At 49.2% G+C, this 24593-nt stretch overlaps 1 protein-coding gene across 1 annotated transcript in view; it reads left to right on the top strand.

Annotated features, from left to right (window-relative positions):
• Positions 1–24593, top strand: part of KIAA0232 (KIAA0232 ortholog) — a 323689-nt gene that overhangs the window by 255681 nt on the left and 43415 nt on the right. Inside the window, 1 exon segment of the mRNA XM_030192183.1 lies at positions 19433–19530. Within this exon segment, the coding sequence (XP_030048043.1) occupies positions 19433–19530 (98 nt within the window).

Below are 24593 nucleotides of genomic sequence, written 5' to 3'. Positions count from 1 at the left end.
CTCTGATTCTGCAGGAGAGAAGACAGCTTTATTTCTTTTTTGTTGATAGCGATGTATTGTTTTTCTCCTTGGATGTTCTGCAGGTCCTCCTTAAGTTGGCTCATACGGCGTGGATGTAGTTTCTCCATGTTCCTCATGATTTCATCCCTTTGGGTTTTTATCATTTTCTTCTTCTTGTATAGTTGATGTATAAGTTCATTTCTTAGTTTCTGACTAGTACATTTGCAGAGCTTCTCTGCATAGTCAGAATTGTAAGTAGTAGCCAAAGGATTTTTAATTGTCAGTCCTTTAGGAGTGTCATTCTTCTTGCAGATTGTCAGAAAGTAAATTTTTAAGATATCTCAGTACCAGTTATGGTCTTCCATATATCTTCTATGGTAATAGTTCTTGTCCCTTTATCTTCCACCTTCCTATCAAATTGAGGGAGAGCAGTGACCCAAGGAAGAGGAACAGGATCAAACTCAGCCAAAGTAACTACTGGAGTCTCCAGCTGTGGCATTCCCCAAAGCTGGTGAGGTATCCCCAAATATAGGCAGGGGAGATGTGTGTGTTCAGCTGGAGATACTTAAGCTCCAGAATCATGATAAGGGGTCTTAGGAAAGTTGGACATTTGACTCAACACTCCACTTTTGAACATGGTCGTCCATAGGACCAGTTGCTGGAGAAGAGGTAGTATTGAAGTTCTTGATTTAATGTTCTGCTTGCCCATAATGCTAGACCTCCAGGCATTGAAGGAGGCATCCAAGGGGGACAAGGCATGATCCTTTAAGCATGTGACTGTACACTACAAGCCCAATGTTTGATTTAAGCTGTGGATAGATGTCAGCGAGTGGGTGGGTGTCTCATCTTCTGGGTACACTGTAGGAAGCTATACAGTTTCCACATAGTGATTTTCTTTGTGAGATAACATCTACTCTCTCAATTATCAGCATCAAGTCCTTTCCTTCTCTCCTCAATTCCATAGTTCTGATGTTTGTCTTTTCTTTTACCTCTTCTATGCTGGATTGCCATTTTTCTAAGCTTTCCACATGCTAAATGGATTATACTAGTGACACATAACAGTCTGGAAATGTTGTAAAGTGTTATAGTTTTGATATTGCCTTTTATAGCTGACATTGATATAGTCGGTCTTCATCTAAAAGAAATCCTGTTGCCAATTCTGTGGCTGCAGGGGATAAAAACTTATTAAATCCAGACCAAGGTGGTCTCTGATGTGAAAGGATTATAGAATCTTGGGTAAGACAGTTGGGCTAATATTCAAAAGGACTTTTCCTTGTCATCAAGCAGATGCAGCCATTACAGATGGGGTTGTGTCCATCAACCAGCAGAGGGAGATAGAGAGCACACTTTTTTCAGTGCCTCATACCAGCTTGCTCCACTGCCTCTCTTCAGTATTCTCTATCTCCCCTAGCAGAGTGGCTGCAGCTTCTTCGAGCTCCATCTAAAATCTGCCTGGAGGTTGCTCCTGTGCTTTTGCCAGTTGTTAGCAGGGGTGTTGGAGGCTATAGCCGCTTCACTTTAAAGGCACATAGGTTCGCCCTTTCCCTGCCTTACCCATACCTCCGTGGATGTGGACACATTGCTTAGCTTTCCCTGTCCTTCCCCACCAACAGTGGATGCAGGCACATAGGTTCGCCCTTTCCCTGCCTTTCCCACTCACCTGAGCCTCCGGAGTTCTATTTACCTCTGCTTTCCTCACAGCGTTAAAAAAAAAAAAAAAAAAAAAAAAAGCGCTTAGACGCTGGAACAGAGGTTTTTCCTTGCCTTTTTCTGTGGGACCGGAGCTATGATACTCGGTCCAGTGAGGTAAGAATGTTTTCTGACTCCTCCGGGGTGGGCCCGCAATCGGGGCGATTTTGGCGCGAACTGCCATTTTGAATTTTACCGCCGTTTTCGGCGATGGCTGCGGAGACAGTAAAGCGCTGTTCCAAGTGTGGCAAGCGCAGATCAGCAGCAGGGCTCTGTAAATCGTGCTGTACAGATGTTAGAGCCGGCCCGAGCATGGCGAGCAACGATTCTTCGCGCTCTGAGCTGGCAGCGGGCGCCATTTTGAATTTTCCACATGGCACGACCTCAGCTGAGACGGAGAGTCCTGAGCCCGGGGGGAGGCCTCGGAGTGAGGCTGATATGGGAGCTACTAGCCCCGGCAGTGATCCGGGTGCCCAGGGTGAGTTTTTCTCCCCTGATTTTGTCTTATTAATGCATAAAGCATACATGCTTAAAAGAGCTCTCCCACAAAGCCTGGTACGGGCCTCTTCTAATGCCCCCCCCCCCCCCCTCCGGTGGATTCTAGCCTGGGTATGCCCTCTGAGGCGTTATTTCCTGATAATTGGCAGAATATGAAGCGCAGAAGGGCTCATTCCCCTTCAGAGAGTGCTGCACCTCCATTCCCCCCCCCCCCCCCCCCGTGGTCGGACTGCGAGGATTTGGAGGACTCTGGCAGGCCTTCATGGTCTGAGGAGCCAGAGTCTGGTGCAGAAGTGACTCAGGATCTGGACGATCCCTCCGCGGTGAGGATTTTTCACCGTGATGAGCTGCCAGCGCTTATTTCTGATGCCCTGCAGGCTCTCTCTATTGAGGACCCTGCCAGTGGCGCAGCCTCCTCTGTGAATCCTAGGATGGCTAGTACCAAAAAGCCTGCTCGAGCCTTTCCTTTGCATGACTCCATCCAAGAGCTTATTTTAGCTCAATGGGCTGACCCCGAGGGACCTTTGAAAGTTTCCAAGGCTATGGGGCAATTATACCCTCTGAGTGAGGAGCTTATGGCTCGCTTTGCTATGCCTAAAGTGGATGCCCTAGTCACAGCTGTGACAAAGAGAACTACCCTCCCTGTTGATGGAGGTGTTGCCCTGAAGGATATTCAAGACCGTAGACTGGAATCAGCACTTAAACGGTCATTTGAAATTGCAGGTCTCACTATTCGGGCGTCTGCATGCAGTTGTTATGCTGCTAGAGCCTGCCTGGCTTGGTTGCAACAGGCAGTGGAACAGCCCGGTGATGGAGCGGAGCCCTTTTCAGATGTGGCTCCGCGGATGGAGTCGGCCTTGTCCTTTCTTGCTGACGCCCTTTATGATATTGCCAGAGCATCGTCTAAACACATGGCAGTAGCAGTGGCGGCTTGCCGTCTTCTTTGGCTACGGCATTGGGCAGCGGACATGGCCTCTAAGCAAAGGTTGGTGAAGTTGCCCTTTCAAGGCCTTCTCCTTTTTGGTGAGGAGTTGGAGAAAATTGTGAAGGGCCTGGGTGAGGCTAAACCCCAGCTCTTGCCCGAAGATAGGCCTCGGCCTTCCTCTAACCTTCCTCATAACCACTTGTAACCACTCGCCTCCACCTACCCTCCTCTCCTCCTTCCTGTACACATTAATTGATTTGATTTGCTTACTTTATTTTTTTTCTATTAGATTGTAAGCTCTTTGAGCAGGGACTGTCTTCTATGTTTGTGCAGTGCTGCGTACGCCTTGTAGCGCTATAGAAATGCTAAATAGTAGTAGTAGGTGCGGCGGTCCACTCCTCTTACAGACCTTGCTTCCGTGAAGCTCGAAGGTACTGCCTGGGGCGTTCTGCTGGGTTCACTTCTAGTGCCCGTTTTCAGCAGAAGAACTCATTTCGCTCGGACAAACGTTCCACAGCCACTGGCTCAAGGCCTGGAGTTCAGGGGTGACCCTCTCAATGATGGTGCGCCGGCCCTCTCCTCGAGTCCTGTCATCGGAGGACGCCTTTCCCTCTTTGCCGAGGAGTGGGCCAACATTTCCTCAGATCAGTGAGTCTTGGACCTGATCAGAGACGGTTACAGAATAGAATTCCACGCCCCTGTAAGAGGCGTGTTTGTGGAGTCCCGTTGCGGTTCTGCCACCAAACGGGCGGCGGAAGAGGAGACTTTACAAGGTCTGATTCAGATAGGGGCCGTGTCCCTGGTACCTCCTGCCGAACACGGCTGCGGCCGCAACTCCATCTACTTTGTGGTGCCGTGAAAAGGAGGGTCTTTTCGCCCTATTCTGGACTTTAAAGAATTAAGTCCCTGAGAGTGCGGCATTTTCACATGGAAACCCTGCGCTCCGTCATTGCGGCGGTACAGCCAGGAGAGTTTCTCACATATCTGGACCTGAAAGAAGCTTACTTGCACATTCCAATTTGGCCCCCGCACCAGAAGTTTCTGAGGTTTGCGGTGATGGGAAAGCAAGGTTGAAGGCGTGTCTTTAGCTGCTCATCCGGATGTGGCACGGTTTCTTAGAGGGGTGCTAAGGCTCCGTTCTCCCATGCGTGCACCTTGTCCAGCTTGGAACCTGGGGCTAGTGCTGAAGGCCCTTCAGGGTGCTCCCTTTGAACTGCTTCGGCGTGCTTCAGAGAAAGATTTGACACTGAAGGCCGTCTTGTTAGTGGCCATTACTTCGGCGAGACGGGTGTCAGAGCTCCAGGCGCTGTCCTGTAGAGACCCTTTTCTGTAGTTTTCAGAGTCCGGGGTCACGGTTCGGACTGTGCCTTCCTTCTTGCCTAAGGTGGTTTCAGCGTTTCACCTAAACCAACCTATTTTCTTGCCCTCCTTTGTTGAGGAGGAGTTTCCAGAATATTTTGGGCAATTGCACCTGTTGGACATGCGCAGGACTCTGCTGCAGTATCTGCGAGTAACTAACTCTTTCAGGACCTCTGCTCATCTGTTTGTTTTGCTATCAGGTCCTCGCAGAGGGTCTCCAGCGTCTAAAGCCACTATTGCCCGCTGGCTCAAAGAATCTATCTTTTCAGCTTATTTGTTTGCTGGCCGGCCTCCACCTAATGCCTTTAAGGCACATTTCACTAGAGGAATTTCCTCTTCTTGGGCTGAAACTTGAGCACTGTCTCTCCAAGAGATTTGTAGTGCAGCAACATGGGCTTCTAAGCTCTCTTTTGACATTATAGGCTGGATGTGGCTGCCAGGAGAGATGCACATTTTGGAGCGCAAGTGCTGGCGCGTGGTGTGGTTTGTTCCCACCCTATCTAGGGATTGCTTTGATACATCCCATCTGCTTGATGACAAGGAAGGGAAAATTAGGTTCTTACCGTGATAATTTTCTTTCCTTTAGTCATAGCAGATGCAGCCATGATCTCTCCCTGTCTGATGCTATCTGCTGTAAATCTATTTCAGGTTCTGTTCGTGTTTCCTGGAGATTCCGTCCTTGGGAGAAAGTCGGAAAACAGTCTTCAGGATTCTTGTTCAATTAAAGGAGGATGACTTAATTCCCTCCAGTTTCATGTTTTGGAGGATGAGTTTATTCCCTCTGGGAGGATGAGTTTATTCCCTCCAGTTATGTCTCAGTGGAGGATGAGTTTATGCCCTCCGGGAGGATGTTTCATTCCCTCCATTCTGAATGCCCTTTGTTGTAGGGCCATCGTTCACTGTGAGGAAAGCTCATGTTATTCCCATTGCGATTTGCCATACTGCTTTGGAAGCTTCAAATACTGAAGAGAGGCAGTGGAGCAAGCTGGTATGAGGCACTGAAAAAAAGTGTGCTCTCTATCTCCCTCTGCTGGTTGATGGACACAACCCCATCTGTAATGGCTGCATCTGCTATGACTAAAGGAAAGAAAATTATCACGGTAAGAACCTAATTTTCCCATACCATAAATTTTCAGTGTCACTATACAGATAGTGCCACTGAAAGGTTCCTTTAAATGCTGCAGCTCGATAGCATTGGTATTCACCCTCTATCCCTATAGCTATGCAGTTTAATTTTGGACAGATAAAAAGCAGTCTTAAATCATTTGGCTATATGTATAACAGTTGGTGGTCAACGCTTTAAACATATATTCAGTGCTACTCAAAACACACACACACACACACTTTAAACACCACATTAGTCAGTAATGTTGGTATCATGTAGTATTCTCCGAGGACAAGCAGGCTGCTTGTTCTCACTGATGGGTGACGTCCACGGCAGCCCCTCCAATCGGAACACTTTACTAGCAAAGGCCTTTGCTAGTCCTCGCGCGCCGATGCGCACCGCGCATGCGCGGCCGTCTTCCCGCCTGAACCGGCTCGTGTTAGTCAGTCTTCTTTTGTCCGCGCTCGGGACGGTCGTGTTTGCGCCGTTCGCGCCCCTAAAGTTGACCCTCGCGCGTCTTTGAGCTTTTTACTTGAAAAAAAAAGGATTTTGGAGAAAGACCTTTTCGGTCTTTTTCCCCTTCCCGTATTTCCAGTTTTTGCCCCGCTAAGTTTACTTTCGTTTTCGGGGTAGGCCCTTTTGAGGCCTCGGTTCGAGTTTTTCTCTCCCTCTTTTTGGTGCCTTTACCGCCATTACGAGTTTTGATTTCGCCGGCAACAGCACCGGGGGTATCTAGTGCATCGACAGCGTCAAGACCTTCGACCTCGGCATCGAGGCATCGACCCTCTGCATCGTCGGTACCGAGACATCGGAAGGCTGCGTCGGCGTCAGTGGTACCGGGACCTCCACTAGTGCTGATGTTGTCGGACGGTGGTGCTTCGACTGGAGTGCAGGTGAGGGCTGTCCATTCCCCTGCTGGTGGCGGTGAGCCTTCGGGTGGGTCTCCCCCTACCCTGAGGGCCACTGCGGTACAGCCCCCCCGAGACCGACCTTCGACCTCGGCCCCGAGGAAGCGACGGTTGGATTCTACGTCCTAGTCGGTACCGGGAAGTTCCGGTGACATGCTTCGTTTGAAAAAGTCAAAGAAGCATCGACACCGGTCTCCTTCCCGCACCGGTACCGAGAGCTCTGGGTCGCCGAGGGAGTCGGCACCCAGTAGGCATCGGCACCGGGAGGACCACTCACCCTCTGTTCAGGAGGTGTCGATGCGCTCCACCTTGGACAGCCCGGAACAGCCTCCACGCCCGGAACAGACTCTGACTTCGACGCCTGCATCGGCTTCTATGTCTTTCTCCACAGCCGCCCTGCACGAGAGTCTCCAGGCCGTTCTTCCAGAGATCCTGGGAGAGCTGTTGCGCCCTTCCCCTCCGGTACCGGGGGTGCTTGTGCCACCGGTACCGTTGCGTGAGGTGCCGGCTGGCCCCTTGCCCGGGGTGAGGTCTCCGACATCGGTGCCGCTTGCGGTACCGACTGCGGCAGCCTCCCAGGAAGGCTCCCCGACGACGTCAGCGGAGGGAGTCTACCTCTCGACGCTCACACCGTGGCCGTGTTTCCACGGAGTCGAGCCGGGCACGGCTTCAGACACAGGTTCATGAACTGGTGTCTGATACCAATGGTGAGGCCTCGTGGGAGGAGGAGGAGGACATCAGATATTTCTCTGACGAGGAGTCTGATGGCCTTCCTTCTGATCCCACTCCCTCCCCTGAAAGGCAGCTTTCTCCTCCCGAGAGTCTGTCTTTTGCGGCCTTTGTCCGGGAGATGTCTACGGCCATCCCCTTCCCGGTGGTTGTGGAGGACGAGCCCAGGGCTGAAATGTTTGAGATCCTGGACTATCCTTCTCCACCTAAGGAAGCGTCCACAGTACCCATGCATCATGTCCTCAAAAAGACATTGCTGGCGAACTGGACCAAACCTCTAAGTAATCCCCACATTCCCAAGAAGATCGAGTCCCAGTACCGGATCCATGGGGACCCAGAGCTGATGCGCACTCAGTTGCCTCACGACTCTGGTGTGGTGGATCTGGCCCTAAAGAAGGATAAGAGTTCTAGGGAGCATGCTTCGGCGCCCCCGGGCAAGGACTCTAGAACCTTAGACTCTTTTGGGAGGAAGGCCTACCATTCTTCTATGCTCGTGGCCAAAAACCAGTCTTACCAGCTCTACACGAGCATACACATGCGGAACAATGTGCGGCAGTTGGCGGGCTTGGTGGACAAGCTCCCTCCTGAGCAAGCCAAGCCATTTCAGGAGGTGGTCAGGCAGCTCAAGGCGTGCAGAAAATTCCTGGCCAGAGGGGTATATGATACCTTTGATGTTGCGTCCAGGGCCGCTGCTCAAGGTGTGGTGATGCGCAGACTCTCATGGCTGCATGCCTCCAACCTGGAGAATAGGATCCAGCAGCGGATTGCGGACTCTCCTTGCCGAGCGGACAATATTTTTGGAGAGAAAGTCGAACAGGTGGTAGAGCAGCTCCACCAGCGGGATACCGCTTTCGACAAGTTCTCCCGCCTGCAGCCTTCAGCTTCTACCTCCACAGGTAGACGTTTTTATGGGGGAAGGAAGACTGTTTCTTACTCTTCTGGTAAGCGTAGGTACAATCCTCCTTCTCGACAGCCTGCGGCCCAGGCTAAGCCCCAGCGCGCGCTCTCGTCAGCAGCGTGCGCCTCAGCAAGGCCCCACGGCTCCCCAGCAAAAGCAAGGGGCGAGCTTTTGACTGGCTCCAGCAGAGCATAGCCGACATCAACGTGTCAGTGCCGGGCGATCTGCTGGTCGGGGGGAGGTTGAAAGTTTTTCACCAAAGGTGGCCTCTGATAACCTCCGACCAGTGGGTTCTCCAAATAGTCCGTCAAGGATACACCCTCAATTTGGCCTCCAAACCTCCAAATTGCCCACCGGGAGCTCAGTCTTACAGCTTCCAGCACAAGCAGGTACTTGCAGAGGAACTCTCCGCCCTTCTCAGCGCCAGTGCGGTTGAGCCCGTGCCATCCGGGCAAGAAGGGCTGGGATTCTATTCCAGGTACTTCCTTGTGGAAAAGAAAACAGGGGGGATGCGTCCCATCCTAGACCTAAGGGCCCTGAACAAATATCTGGTCCGAGAAAAGTTCAGGATGCTTTCCCTGGGCACCCTTCTTCCCATGATTCAGGAAAACGACTGGCTATGCTCTCTGGACTTGACGGACGCCTACACACACATCCTGATACTGCCAGCTCACAGACAGTATCTGCGATTTCAGCTGGGCACACGTCACTTCCAGTACTGTGTGCTACCCTTTGGGTTCGCCTCTGCGCCCAGAGTGTTCATGAAGTGCTTGGCTGTAGTAGCAGCGGCGCTTCGCAGGCTGGGAGTGCACGTGTTCCCCTATCTCGACGATTGGCTGGTGAAGAACACATCCGAGGCAGGAGCTCTACAGTCCATGCAGATGACTATTCGCCTCCTGGAGCTACTGGGGTTTGTGATAAATTATCCAAAGTCCCATCTTCTCCAAGTACAGAGACTCGAATTCATAGGAGCTCTGCTGGATTCTCGGACGGCTCGTGCCTATCTCCCAGAGACGAGAGCCAACAACTTGTTGTCCTTCGTCTCGTGGGTGCGAGCATCCCAGCAAATCACAGTTCGGCAGATGTTGAGATTGCTGGGCCACATGGCCTCCACAGTTCATGTGACTCCCATGGCCCGCCTTCACATGCGATCTGCTCAATGGACCCTAGCTTCCCAGTGGTTTCAGGCTGCTGGGGATCTAGAAGACGTGATCCACCTGTCCACGAGTTTTCTCAAATCCCTGTATTGGTGGACAATTTGGTCCAATTTGACTCTGGGACGTCCTTTCCAAATTCTTCAGCCACAAAAAGTGCTGACTACGGATGCGTCTCTCCTGGGGTGGGGAGCTCATGTCGATGGGCTTCACACCCAGGGAAGCTGGTCCCTCCAGGAACGCGATCTGGAGATCAATCTCCTGGAGTTACGAGCGGTCTGGAACGCTCTGAAGGCTTTCAGAGATCGGTTGTCCCACCAAATTATCCAAATTCAGACAGACAACCAGGTTGCCATGTATTACATCAACAAGCGGGGGGGCACCGGATCTCGCCCCCTGTGTCAGGAAGCCGTCAGCATGTGGCTTTGGGCTCGCCGTCAGGGCATGGTGCTCTAAGCCACATACCTGGCAGGCGTAAACAACAGTCTGGCCGACAGACTGAGCAGGATTATGCAACCTCACGAGTGGTCGCTCAACTCCCGAGTAGTGTGCCAGATCTTCCAGGTGTGGGGCATCCCCTTGGTAGATCTGTTTGTATCTCGAGCCAACCACAAGGTCCCTCAGTTCTGTTCCAGGCTTCAGGCCAACGGCAGACTGGCATCGGATGCCTTCCTCCTGGACTGGGGGGAAGGTCTGCTGTATGCTTATCCTCCCATACCTCTGGTGGGGAAGACTTTGTTGAAACTCAAGCAAGACCGAGGCACCATGATTCTGATTGCTCCCTTTTGGCCGCGTCAGATCTGGTTCCCTCTTCTTCTGGAGGTGTCCTCCGAAGAACCGTGGAGATTGGAGTGTTTTCCGGCCCTCATCACACAGGACGAAGGGGCGCTTCTGCATTCCAACCTCCAGTCTCTGGCTCTCACGGCCTGGATGTTGAGGGCGTAGACTTTGCCTCTTTGGGTCTGTCGGAGGGTGTCTCCCGTGTCTTGCTTGCTTCCAGGAAAGATTCCACTAAGAGGAGTTACTTCTTTCTATGGAGGAGGTTTGCCGTCTGGTGTGACAGCAAGGCCCTAGATCCTCGCTCTTGTCCTACACAGACCCTGCTTGAATACCTTCTGCACTTGTCTGAGTCTGGTCTCAAGACCAACTCTGTAAGGGTTTACCTTAGTGCAATCAGTGCATACCATTACCGTGTGGAAGGTAAGCCGATCTCAGGACAGCCTTTAGTTTGCTTCATGAGAGGTTTGCTTTTGTCAAAGCCCCCCGTCAAACCTCCTACAGTGTTATGGGATCTCAATGTTGTTCTCACCCAGCTGATGAAACCTCCCTTTGAGCCACTGAACTCCTGCCATCTGAAATACTTGACCTGGAAGGTCATTTTCTTGGTGGCAGTTACTTCAGCTCGTAGAGTCAGTGAGCTTCAGGCCCTGGTAGCCCAGGCCCCTTACACCAAATTTCATCATAACAGAGTAGTCCTCCGCACTCACCCTAAGTTCTTGCCAAAGGTTGTGTCAGAGTTCCATCTGAACCAGTCAATTGTCTTGCCAACATTTTTTCCCCGTCCTCATTCCTGCCCTGCTGAATGTCAGCTGCACACATTGATCTGCAAAAGAGCATTGGCCTTCTATCTGGAGCGGACACAGTCCAACAGACCGCCCAATTGTTTGTTTCTTTTGATCCCAACAGGAGGGGAGTGGCTATGGGGAAACGCACCATATCCAATTGGCTAGCAGATTGCATTTCCTTCACTTACGCCCAGGCTGGGCTGGCTCTTGAGGGTCATGTAACGGCTCATAATGTTAGAGCCATGGCGGCGTCAGTGGCCCACTTGAAGTCAGCCACTATTGAAGAGATTTGCAAAACTACGACGTGGTCATCTGTCCACACATTCACATCTCATTACTGCCTGCAGCAGGATACCCGACGCGACAGTCGGTTCGGGCAGTTAGTGCTTCAGAATCTGTTTGGGGTTTAGAATCCAACTCCACCCCCCTAGGCCCATGTTTATTCTGTTCCAGGCTACACTCTGTTAGTTGGATAAATTGTTAGGTCAATCTCATTTATGTCCTCGCCGTTGCGAGGCCCAATTGACCATGTTTGTTGTTTTGAGTGAGCCTGGGGGCTAGGGATACCCCATCAGTGAGAACAAGCAGCCTGCTTGTCCTCGGAGAAAGCGAATGCTACATACCTGTAGAAGGTATTCTCCGAGGACAGCAGGCTGATTGTTCTCACAAACCCGCCCGCCTCCCCTTTGGAGTTGTGTCTTCCCTTGTTTGTCTTGCTACATATGAGACTGACGAACACGAGCCGGTTCGGGCGGGAAGACGGCCGCGCATGCGCGGTGCGCGAGGACTAGCAAAGGCGTTTGCTAGTAAAGTGTTCCGATTGGAGGGGCTGCCGTGGACGTCACCCATCAGTGAGAACAATCAGCCTGCTATCCTCGGAGAATGCCTTCTACAGGTATGTAGCATTCGCTTTATCTCACCTGGATCTCCATCTGGGCAGCTTCCCCTTCTAACAGCACCAAGAGACACCTTAATAAAACATCATCTGCTGCTGCAGGACCACTCCCACAGTTTTTATTGCGAGACTGGTCCCATGGCAGGAGTTGATGTTTTAAGTTATCTCCTGCTGTCCCTAGAAAGGGAAGAGACTGCTGGTGCTGTGGGTTGCGACATTGGGATGGGGGCTGGGTGAAGGGACGGGGCTGGGGGGCATGCCCTTAGAGCTGCCAGGGGATAAGATTTGTTACCCTTAGCTGCTTCATGTCTCTTCCTGGGGTTGCAGGTCTCATTTGAGTAATGTGCCTAAGGCTTGCAAACTCCATTGGAAAGATGAAATCAGATCATCTGCACTGCAGTACTGTGCCAGGACTGCTTTCAGTTGGATTTTATATAGGACTAGAATATACCTTTTGTATTATCTTCTCTTGGTCCTACCAGCATTGGTACTCAGTCTTTTACATGTCACCATGAAAGCTTCTCAAATATATTATTTTCAAAAGAAACTTAGCAATGATGTCTGGGTCATTTTACAGAATTTTATTGTGTGCATCTGTTTGGTAAATGAAGTTGATTCTAACACACTTCAGTCAAAGTACAACATTTTGCTTGGGATATGATGGTACTACAGTACTTGTTTTCAAAAGCGTAAGAAACCAAGAATCTTAGTGGTTATTAAAATAGTTCTACTGGATAATCTGAAGTTCATAGTACTGAATTCAGTGACCTACAAGGTGACTTGTGTGAATTTAATATATTGGAGTTTCTTAGGGAAGTCAGTGGATTTAGATATCAAGCAGTAAACATTAATTTCCTTGTCATCAATACCAGACCAGTCCAGACCAATGACTTATGTCCATCCACCAGCAGAAAATAGTTCCAAGTGCTTTGCCCCTTAAGGGTATTGTGCAGCCTGGAATGCTCAGTATTTTCTAGCGGATGGTGGACAGATGTGCAGCTCTTTTTGGTGACTGCTGGCTAGCTCCTGTCCCAGCTCTGCTGGCTGACGGTTGAGCAGGGGTGTGCTGGTACCTAATTGTTGGTTCTTTTAAGATGATACCCAGTGCTTCTGGGTCCCTCATCTGTCAGCTAGGGGATATCTAGTTGTACTGGGTCCCTCCCTCACCCTTTCCACCCCTGCCTGGAACCTTTGAGACTCAGCGGGCTTGTAGCAGGGTGTTCTGTGTTTCTAAGGTAAGCAGTTCTTTATTTTACTTCTGGAGCCTCCCGAAAAAAACAACAAAAGAAAAACTGAACGACCAATGATCTTTTTTGTGTCTGACTCTGGTCGGTTTTGCCATTAAATGCTGGCTGTGGATCCTGGGCACTGGAGGTTCTTTTGGCAGGCTTTTCTTTGATCTCAGGCCTCTTCTGCCAGTCTGAGGCAGCTGGTACTTCTTTTTATTGCCATGTGCGGTAGCAGTCCCTTTCTGGTTACTGGATTTTTTTCTGTCCGCTCTTCCTACTGCACACATTCGAGAGTTTCTGCAGCTACCATTGGGTGCCTCGTTGGGCTGACCTGATTGAAGAACAGCTGTTCACCATAGGGATTTTTTTTCTTCATGGCTGTTCTTCCTGCTCAGCAGTTTGTAAGTTGCGGGGTGCCGCTGAGCCCGGTTCAGGTGCTGGTTGGGCATCCTCCTATCTTTATTTGTTTTTTATTGGAGGGGCACTGCTCTTTCTTATGCTTTTTCAATACAGCTCTCTTCTTGGGGTGTTAATTCCTCATGTCTTGCTGAGTGTGGGGCTCTGTCGATTGGGGCACCGGGTTCGCCTGCTTTGGAGCTTTGATTCCAGGGGTTGGGCATGCTTGTGCATCTTCCTAGGTACCACTCCTCTTGTTGGGGGGGCCGTATAACTCTCTCTTCTGGGTACTTCCCAAGTCCTGGTTTGCACTGTGGACTGTCCTTATAGGCTGCACCAGCCTATCTGCCTCAGTTTTCCTGTTCCGGTCTGCCTGGTGGATTTCGTGCTACTTGACCTGTCTGGCACACTGCACTCTTGGTGGATATGGCAAACCTTCTCTTCGGCAGAGCGCTGCCCCGTTCTGTTGGGGGGAACACAGCTCTTTCTCTCGCTCTCTCTCTCTCTATCTCCTTTTGTGGAGCTGATGAGAACATACCTTTTCCGCCTGTGTACCACAAGGGCCCAATTTCGCTATTTTGCAGTTTTCTCTGCAAGGGTTTCGGTCCTTTGTTTCATGTATTCTTGAACCCTTCTTGTAAGGGGGAACTTGGAGGCAGCTCGAGTAGCTGTTGCTACGTCTGGGGGTTGAGCATTACCTTATTCCCCCACGTTCCAGGGCAACCCTTGCCTGGTTGCTGCTTGGTGACCATGACCTCTTTTTTTTTTTTTTTTTTTTTTTTTGCGGGTCAGCCCACCGTTGTGGCATGACAAGTGTAGCTTTATGGCTGTGTCTGGAGTTTAGCAGGTTCGGCGTACCCCTTGCTCTGGTGATTCAGCCAAGTCCTGCTCCATCTCCGGATATCGGGTCCTGCACACCTTGCTTTATCTTCAGAGGTTGGGGATCGACCCTTCGCTGAAGGGTGTACCCTAAGATATCTATGAGTTCATGCCTGGCTGTATTTCTGTTTGTCGGGCCTTGCTCCATTTCTGGAGGTCAGTTCTTGTTCCTTCCCAGCTGGTCAACTGAGCAGGGTCTCTGGATGTCGGAACTCAGACTGTTGCTATGAGTTGCTCTCTCTTTGTCTTTGGTCAAGCCATCTTGCTTCGTATCTCGTTCAGCCTAGTTCCCTCTCTAGAGGTTTAGCTTCCTTATCTTTTGACAGGGTGAGTCAGACTCTCTACTTGCGAGCCAGACGAGTCTTGCTCGTGGCGGGTTGCCTGAGAATCTATTCCCAATTGTGTCACTTTTCTTTCCATTACTCCCTTCGAAGGGTTTCTTTTCTGTGGAGATGGAGTGTCTTTGCTCCTGGCAGTAGGGGCATTTTCATCCTCTCTGCTTAGGAAGCGGGGTCACGCCCCTGGAGGTGAGACCTGGTTCCATCTTGGGCTGTACTCTCTGTCCCATCTTCTAGACAGCAACCGGTCCTCCATTTCTGGCTCTTGAGCAGGCTCTATTCCTGCTTTTTTGCAGGTCTCTGTTGCTATTTGGCGCCTGGGACTTTGTTCTTGTCAGACAATTAGGTCTCCTCCTAGACTGGGCAGTTGCCCTTCTTATGGGGGGTTGTGACGATATTTTCTCAGAGGACAAGCAGGCTGCTTGTTCTCACTGATGGGTTGACGTCTGACGGCAGCCCTAGGTCCGGAATTCTTCCTAGCAACAAAGTTTGCTAGAGCCCTCGTTGTGCAACCATCTTCCCGCCCGCTGCGCAAACGTGCCCCTCGGTCTCTTTTTTTTTTTTTTTTCCGCGGTCAGGGTGGCTGTTTACGGTCACTCTGTGCCTCAGGAGAGAGCCCCCTGTGATTTTTCGCCATTTTTCTCTTGTGCTTCGTTTTTCGCGAGTATGCTCGCTTTTTTTTTTTTTTTTTAAAGTTAGACGACTTCCCATCCTTTTCCAGTTTGTCGGAAGTTTTTTTTGCTTGTTTTCGTTCGTGTGCAGCCCTGTTAGCCGCCCATACGGGGTCTTGTTTTTCCCCTTTTTTGGCGCCATCGCGTCTTTTGATTTCACCGCCACTATTTTTCCGTCGAAGTCATCGAAGATCGCCAGTGGCGTCAAGAAGTGCACTCGATGCAGCCGGGCAATCTCGGTCACTGATTCACACGCTTCGTGTATTCAGTGTCTTGGGGTGAGTCATCGCCCCGACGCTTATACTTTGTGCCGCGGTCTTAAAATGCAGACTCAAGCATCGAGATTAGCTCAGTAGGAGTGCCTGTTCCATGCTTCGCCTGCTTCTTCGACTTCGGCAGCAGTACCGAGCTCTGCGGCGGCGGTGTCGGCACTGGAGAGTGCATCGACTTCCGGAGTGCAGGTAATGGCTGTCCAGAGACCATCTCACACTGGCAGCAGTGGGCCATCGAGTGGGTCTTCACCTGCCTCGAGGGCTCCTGCAGTGCAGGGCCATCGGGACCGACCCTCTTCGGACCCGACCCCGAGGAGACGTTTGGATTCCACGTTTTCCTCGTCGGTACCGGGGGGTACTGAGACCGTGCTTCAAGTGAAGGCGAAGAAGCACATTCATCGGTCACCCTCCCATCACGGTACCGAGAGCTCTGGGACGCCGAAGGATTTGGCACCGTGAAGCGTTGATGCGGGAGGACCTCTCACCCTCCATTGAGGAGGTGTCGATGTGCACTTCTCCAGACAGCCTGGTACCGCCTCCGCCTCCTCAACGGATTCGGGCTTCGACTCCAGCACCGACTCCTCAGCCTTTCTCTACAGTCACTCTTGATGAGCACCTCAAAGCCGTTCTTCCAGGGATCCTGGAAAGGCTGCTGCAATCATCTGTTCCGGTACTGGTGGTGCTTGCCCCTACGGTACCGTCGATAGATGCGGCGGCTGGCTCCCCATCCGTTTTGCGGCCTTCGGCACCGACGTCGGCTGCCACCCAAGTGGTTTCCCTGTTGGTGGAGGGAGCTTCATCGCCGTCGGCACGGAAGTCTACTTCTCGACACCGTCATCGAGGACATTGCTCCTTGGCGTCGAGACGGGCCCGGCTTCAGACTGCGGTCAGAGATCGTGTCTGATACCGAGGGAGAGAGGCCTCGTGGGAGGCAGAGGAGGACCCAAGATATTTCTTGGCTGAGGAGTCTTGTGGTCTTCCTTCTGATCCTACTCCTTCACCAGAAAGAAAGCTTTCTCCCTCCGAGAGTTTGTCTTTCTCGTCTTTTGTCTGGGAAATGTCTACGGCCATTCCCTTCCCAGTGGTCACTGAGGATGAGCCCAGGGCTGAGATGTTCAAGGTCCTGAACTATCCTTCACCACCTAAGGAGTCATCCACGGTTCCCCTACATAATGTCCTTAAGCAGACATTGATGGCGAACTGGATGAAACCACTAACTAATTCCACCATCCCTAAAAAAGTTGAGTCCCAGTACCGGATTCACGGGGACCTGGAATTGATGAAGACCCAGTTGCCTCATGACTCTGGGGTTGTGGATTCCGCTCTCAAGAGAGCCAAGAGTTCTAGGGATTACGCCTCGGCGCCCCCGGGGCGGGAGTCTAGAACTCTGGACTCTTTTGGGAGGAAGGCCTATCATTCCTCTGTTTGTGGCCAAGATCCAGTCCTACCAGCTCTACACGAGCATCCATATGCGGAATAATGTGAAGCAACTGGCAGACTTGGTCGATCAGCTCCCTTTGGAGCAGGCCAAGCCTTCTCAGGAGGTGGTCAGGCAGCTGAAGGCGTGTCGTAAATTCCTGTCCAGGGGTGCTTATGATACATTTGATGTTGCATCTAGGGCCGCTGCTCAAGGTATAGTGATGCGCAGACTCTCATGGCTGCGTGCCTCTGACCTGGAGAATCGAGTCCAGCAGTGGCTTGCAGACGCTCCTTGCCGGGGAGATATTTTTGGCGAGAAGGTCAAGCAGGTGGTAGAACAGCTCCATCAGCGGGACACCGCATTCGACAAAGTCTCCCACCGGACGCCTTCAGCATCTACCTCTTCAGGTAGACGTTTTTATGGGGGTTGGAGGAATGCTCCCTACGCTTACAATAAGCGCAGGTACAATCCTCCTTCCCGCCAGCCTGCTCAGGCTAAGCCCCAGCGCGCTTGTTCATGTCAACAGCGTGCGCCTCAACAGGCCCCTGCAGATCCCCAGCAAAAGCAAGGGACGGGCTTTTGACTGGCTCCAGGCAAGCATTGCCGACTTAAAAGTGTCTGTGCCGGACGATCTACCAGTCAGAGGGAGGTTGAAATTTTTTCACTAGCGGTGGCCTCTTGTAACCTCCGATCAGTGGGTTCTCCAAGTAGTCCGGCTAGGATACTCCCTCAATTTGATGTCCAAACCTCCAAATTGTCAACCAGGAGCTCAGTCCTTCAGCTTCCAGCACAAGCAGGTACTTGCAGAGGAACTCTCCGCCCTTCTCAGCGCCAATGTGGTCGAGCCCCTTCCACTGGGGCAAGAAGGGCTGGGATTCTATTCCAGGTACTTCCTTGTGCAAAAGAAAACAGGGGGGATGCGTCCCATCCTAGACCTAAGGGCCCTGAACATATCTGATTCGAGAAAAGTTCAGGATGCTTTCCCTGGGCACCCTTCTTTCCATGATTCAGGAAAATGATTGGCTATGCTCTCTGGACTTAAAGGATGCTTATGCTCACATCCCGATACTGCCAGCTCACAGGCAGTATCTTCGATTCCATCTGGGAACACAGGATTTTCAGTACTGTGTGCTACCCTTTGGGCTCGCCTCCGCGCCCAGGGTGTTCAAATGCCTGGCAGTGGTGGCAGCGTCTGTACGCAAGCTGGGAGTGCATGTCTTCCCTTATCTCGACGATTGGCTGGTGTTAGGGCTTCAGAATTTCCTTAGACTCCGTTCTCAAGCTCCTTTGAGTTTTGGGTCTCTGGCTTTCTTCCAGGTGCTGCTGGGTTGCTTTCTTTTCAAGGATTCTGTTTTCTTCCCGCACTTGGGCTCCTCTGGGGGTTGACGCCTGATGCGGATCCCTTTTAGGATGCTTCTCGGTGCCTTTCTAGACATTTTCCTTGTCCTTTTGGGGCTTTACTGGCCTTCGATTCGTGTTGTTCCTTTCCCACCTTAATGCTATGACTGCTTTGCTGCATCTCATTGGTTTGGACTGGTCTGGTATTGATGACAAGGAAGGAAAAATTATGTTCTTACCTGATAATTTTCGTTCCTTTAATGATACCAGAGCAGTACAGACACCCACCCTGTCTGTCGCCTTTGAGTCATTCCATTGTTGTTACTTCTAGGACCCGACTTCTCCATGTCAGTGACTCCCGTGCCACTTTGCGTTGCCAGCTCAACACGGTTCTCAATTATGCTTCACTGCTGACTCGTTTCTCCAGTTTCAGGGGTGCGTCTGCATGATAGACAAAAGGACTGAGTGGTTCATCTCCTTGCTTCTTGATAGGTGGTTTGACTTGCCTCAGGTCACTCTAGGGACCCAAATGGTCTCCCACCTAGGTGCTCTTGGATTTCCGGTGAGCTGTGTGTGTGGGGGGGGGGGGGGGGGTCTGTTTTCTTGGTTCTACCAGTTGACACAATTGCTTGGCTATTCAAAATACTGAGCATTCCAAGCTGCATGATACCCTTAAGAGCCGAAGTATTTGGAACTATTTTCTCTGTCACCTTCTGCTGGTGGATGACATAACTCATTGGTTTGGACTGGTCTGGTATGATTAAAAAGAAGGAAAATTGTCACGTAAGAACATAATTTTTCCTTTATTAGATGTGCAATCAGGCCTTCTTGATCAGCCTGATTGCACATCTAATGGTAAAGTAATAGAACTTAATATGGTTCATGGCTTAAATGCCCGATTCTTGGTGGGCTGGAATTACAACTAAAGTTGGCGTCTTCTTAACCCAAGTGTGTATGATAAGTACCTGGTTAAAAAGCTAATACACTTTATATTTTAGGTCACAGTTTGTTTAAATCTAGTCTGGCAAGATGCCTTTCTCTGCATGTGGTCATGTAGACTGTTTGAAAGACTTTTAAATCTTGAATGACCTCCCTTATATTAGATGAGGAATAATCTCTTAAATTTATTTTCTTCTTTCACCAAAACATTCTTGCTACATTAAGTGTGTTGTACAGTCGCCAAGGAGAAGACTGATTTGGAAGAATATTCAGATGTGAAAGAAATTCCTAACAGTGGAGAACCTCTTTTAGATTTGAATAGAGTAAGTAATTTGTTTTATACTTTGTTCTTTTCGCTATAGACTGCAGAATTTAAGTTTAGGACTGCCAGCTCTTGCCTTTATGCTCAGAACTGATGTACATTTTTGAGCATGTGTGGTCTTTCCCATATATAGTTGTCTGATCAGTCCCTTCAGTTTTGTGTGGGGGGGGGGGGTGGACATGAAACAGAGCTCTCCTAAAACATTTCAGGAGTTTTATAGTATTTCCAGATTGTGCTTCATTGTTTTATTAATAATAATAAATAAAGAATAAAATTACAGAACACAGAGACAAACATGGTTTAATGGGACAGAGTCAGCATGGATTCAGCCAAGGGAGGTGTTGCCTCACCAATTTGCTTTATTACTTTGTCGGTGTTAATAAACATGTGGATAAAGGTGAGCTGGTTGATGTAGTGTATCTAGATTTTCAGAAAGCTTTTGACAAAGTACCTCATGAGAGACTACTCCTGAAAAAATTAAGGTGTCATGGGATAGGAGGCAATGTCCTTACGTGGATTAAGAATTGGTTATTGGACAGAAAACAGAGGGTAGGGTAAAATTGACATTTTTCTCAATGGAGAAGGGTGAATAGTAGAGTGCCGCAGGGATCTGTACTGGGACCAGTTCCATTAAACATATTTATAAATGATCTGGAAATTGGAACGACAAGTGAGGTGATTACATTTGCAGATGACACGAACTATTCAAAGTTCTGAAAGCGCATGCACATTGTGAAAAATTGCAGGAAGACCTTAGAAAACTGGAAGACGTGGCAGCCAAAAAAGCAAACAGGATGCTAGGAATTATCAGGAGAGGGATGCAAAGACAAAAAATATTATAATGCTTCTATCGCTCCATGGTGCAACCTCACCTTGTGTATTGTGTTCAGTTCTGTTTGCCATATCTCAAAAAAGATATAGCAGAATTAGAAAAGGTTCAAAGAAGATTGATCAAAATAAGTTGGATGGAACTGCTCCCATATGAGGGAAAAGCTATGGAGGCTAGGGCTCTTCAGCTTGGAAAAGAGGCGGCTGAGGGGGGGGGGGGGGGGGTATGATTGAGTTCTTCAAAATCTTGGGTGGTGTGAAGCAGCTTGAGGTGAATCGATTTTTCAGTCATTCGAAAATATACAAAGACCAGGAGACACTCAATGAAATTGCATGGAAATAATTTTTAAACAAATAGGAGGAAATATTTTTCACTCAAAGAATAGTTAAGCGCTTTAACTCATTGCAGGAGGAAATGGAAATGGAGATTAGCGTATCTGACTTTAAAAAAGGTTTAACAACGACAAAGAGAGTCTTAATAAAGGAATTTGGCATTTTTTACACCTGTGATTTTAGTTTGGTCTTTCTGTACATCTTCCGTTCTTGTTGTTTTTTAAAAAAGGTTTGACAAGTTCCTGGAGGAAATGTCCATAGTCTGTTGTTGAGTTAGCCATGCGGGAAGCCACTGCTTGCCCCGGGATTGTTAGCATGGAATGGTGCTACTAATTGGGTTTCTGCCAGATACTTGTGGAAGCAGGGTACTGGGCTAGATGGACAATTGGTCTGACCTGGTGTGGCTATTCGATTTTCCAATACAAGTCGATGGTAATATTTTTACCAGTTGCATTGCTATAGGCCAGAATAGTCACTTTCTTTATTCCGTTTGTTGTTTTAATTATTTTATTGAAAAGGATAAAAGAAAACCATATACAATAACATTGGCATTAATAGAACAATCTCCAAACAGGTAAACAACATCAAAGCTAACATGAGTCCCAGATACATCTTCCTCTGAATTATCCCCCTCTCCTATCCCCTCACAAAAAAAGCCCTCCCCTCCCCCCCCCCCCAAACTTAAGAACTAAGGAATGAAGTCAGGGTGTGAGGACCACTGCACATATGAGTCCCAAATTTGATGATATGGCAATGTGTCCTGTATGCAAGTTGGAGTACATCAGATGGATGTAGTCCAACTTGCGGAAAATCACCAAATGTCCAGGAAGAGTGGGCTGTTTCCATGCCACTGCTAGAACAAGCTTGCTGGCTACAAAAATTTGTGTGACCATACGATGGATAGACACCCTCACTCCCTGGGGTTTAAAGTGTAAAAGACAATCCATTTTCTTGGGGTAGGAAACCTTGGTCAAGCTTAAGACAAATTTCAAAACATTGGTCCAAAATGTTTGGGCATGAGGTGAGGCCCACCAGATGTGAAACATCCCCTTTCAGCCCACATTGACGCCAGCACAGAGCTGACCCCAAAAGAAACAGCCTGGCCAGGCGCTGGGGTAATACCGGCAACAGAGTATTTTGTAGACATTTTCCACTGAAGTATTAGATATAGATACCTTAAGTAAAGATTTAAACACTCACTCCCACTGTATGTATTCATAAGATACACCTAAGGCCTTGTCCCACTTCAGCAGATAATACATAACAGGCTTATAAGAGAGAACAGCCTATATAATCTGGAGACACCCCCCCCCCCCTCCACTATTCATCGCTTGCTCAAGAAGGGTCTCTACCAAACCCAATTTCCCTTTCACCCATTGTAGGATGAAATCTTGCAGCTGACAATACTGGAAAGCACTGGAGGCAAGCAGACCGTACTCCTCCCGCACATCTTCAAAAGAAAATAATTCTCCCTCCTCTCATATTTTCCCAAGCTCACATAATCCTAAACCCTCCCAGGAACGATAACAAGAATACAATGTCCCTGGAACAAAGTGTAGAGCAAAATGAATAAACATATGTAAAAAAATATGTACGAGTTGGAAAATATTTTTCATAATCTTACTTCATGTGAGAAGAGGCCATTGAAGCAAGGGGTGAGGACCCCCCCCCCCCCCCCCCCCCCCGAATGACCTCCCTCAAAAGCCGTCTAGGCAGCCAGGGTACTGCTTTCAGTGGGTAAGAGTCTAACCAAGTTTGCTCAACAGATTTCCATGCTTTATTCGTGCCTTGAAGCCAGTCCACTAAAATTCTAAGATGCACTGCCTGATAATATTTTTAAAAAAGGATGGAACTCCCATTCCTCCTTGTACTCGCAATTGGTACATCACCTCACGACGTACCCGCGGCAGCCTTCTCTTCCAGATGAATGAAAAAACTCTCCGCTGTAAGCCCCAAAAGAATTTTTCGGGTAGAGAAATGGGGAGCGCCATTAATAAATGCAGTATTTTTGTGAGGAAGATCATTTTGACTGCATTAATGCGCCCAAGCCAGAAGATTTTCAAGCCCTCCCAACGGTCCAAGAACATCTCATGGACCTTAGCTATGAAATTAACCTCGTAGAGATCATCCAAGTGACGTCAGATAACGAATGTATCGCGGTGCCCACCTAAACAGAAAATGAAACAGTAACAAGGCCACTTGTTGGTCAGGAAGATTTACATTCATAGCCTCCGTCTTACTCATATTGATTTTAAAGCCCAAAACCTGGCAATATTCTTGTAAGATGGAGGACACCGCTGGGAAAGAGATTCGGATCCATTAGTGTTGAGTATATGTTCAGCAGAAAGGAGAACCTGAGACAAGACCACCCCATGTCGCAGGTCCTTAATAACCGGGTGTGCACGGATATAGATTGCCAAAGGTTCGATAGCTACTGCAAAGAGAAGAGGAGGCAGGGTACAGTCCCTGTCGCGTGCCCCAAAACATGGAAAAAGGAGAAGAACACTGGCCATTAACCCAGACAGAGGCGCAGGGAGCTATATAGATAAGGTGAAACTAATGAGAAAAATGACCAGTAATACCAACCCTATCCAAAACAGCAAATAATGGCTAGTGTACCCTGTCAAACGCCTTTTCAACATTGAACAACATTAGGCACAGAGGGGGTCCCTTTAGCTTGAGCATAATACACAAGTTGAAGAGCTCTACATATATGGCACCCCTGAATAAAGCCAGCCTGGTCCTCGTGGATCAAGAGTGGGAGATAATGCTGCAAGTGAGAGGCTAAGATCTTGGTGAAGATTTTATAATCAACTCCCAAAAGAGAAATGGGCTGATAAGAACTACATAATTGAGGATCTTTGCCAGGTTTAGGTATGACCATTATAGTAGCTAAGTTCCACATCCCGGGGAGTGGTTGACCCTCATCAAAAGAATTGAACACCTACAGGAGTAATGGGACCAAAAGTTTACCAAATGTCCTGTAACATAGTAACATAGTAGATGACGGCAGAAAAAGACCTGCATGGTCCATCCAGTCTGCCCAACAAGATAAACTCATATGTGCTACTTTTTGTGTATACCCTACCTTGATTTGTACCTGTCCTCTTCAGGGCACAGACCGTATAAGTCTGCCCAGCACTATCCCTGCCTCCCAACCACCAGCTGTAGAATTTATTAGTAAATCCGTTGGCGCCTGGAGCCTTACTAGGGGGCAGTGCATGAATCGCTTGGTGAATCTCATCCAGTTCTATGGGCCTAGAAAGTATTTGTTGACCACAGTATGGTAACCTGGGTAAAACAACGTGGCCTAAATAGGTAGAAATGGAATCCTCAGAGAGATGACTATCTGGAGTATAGAGCGTCTCACAGAACTGCCGAAACAGGGATTGCAGTTTGACAGGGTCAGAGTGTACCTCACCATTGTCCTCTCTAAGGCTAGAGATATACACTCTACCTGCGTGCTGTTTAAGCTTATAGACCAAGAGTCTACTAGCCTTGTTGCCAAACTCAAAGTGCTGCTGGCAAACCCGCTGAAGTTCAGAAATATCAGCTAATTGCACCTCGTGTAGCTCCTGCTGAAGTTTATGCATCTGGTCTATTAAGTGAGGTTGAGGGTCTTGTTGGCGAAGTAGGTTTTGCACTCCCAACAATCTCCACAATAGGTCCTCTACAAGGAATCGTTCCTTACACACATGGGCCTTCAATGCAATAAGGTGTCCGCACATGACCGCTTTGAGGCCTTCCCATAAATTACCCGAGAAAACCTCTCCATTATCATTCAGCTGAATATAATTGTTTAACAATGTGTCATCCAACCGCCAATGCGGTGGAGTGCGCAATGTCAACAAAGAACATAACTGTAGCAGAACCGGGATATCCGACCATGTGCGAGGTACTATT

Source organism: Microcaecilia unicolor, chromosome 2, assembly GCF_901765095.1.
Source record: "Microcaecilia unicolor chromosome 2, aMicUni1.1, whole genome shotgun sequence".
NCBI lineage: Eukaryota > Metazoa > Chordata > Amphibia > Gymnophiona > Siphonopidae > Microcaecilia > Microcaecilia unicolor.
This window is presented reverse-complemented; position numbering and strand designations above follow the sequence as displayed.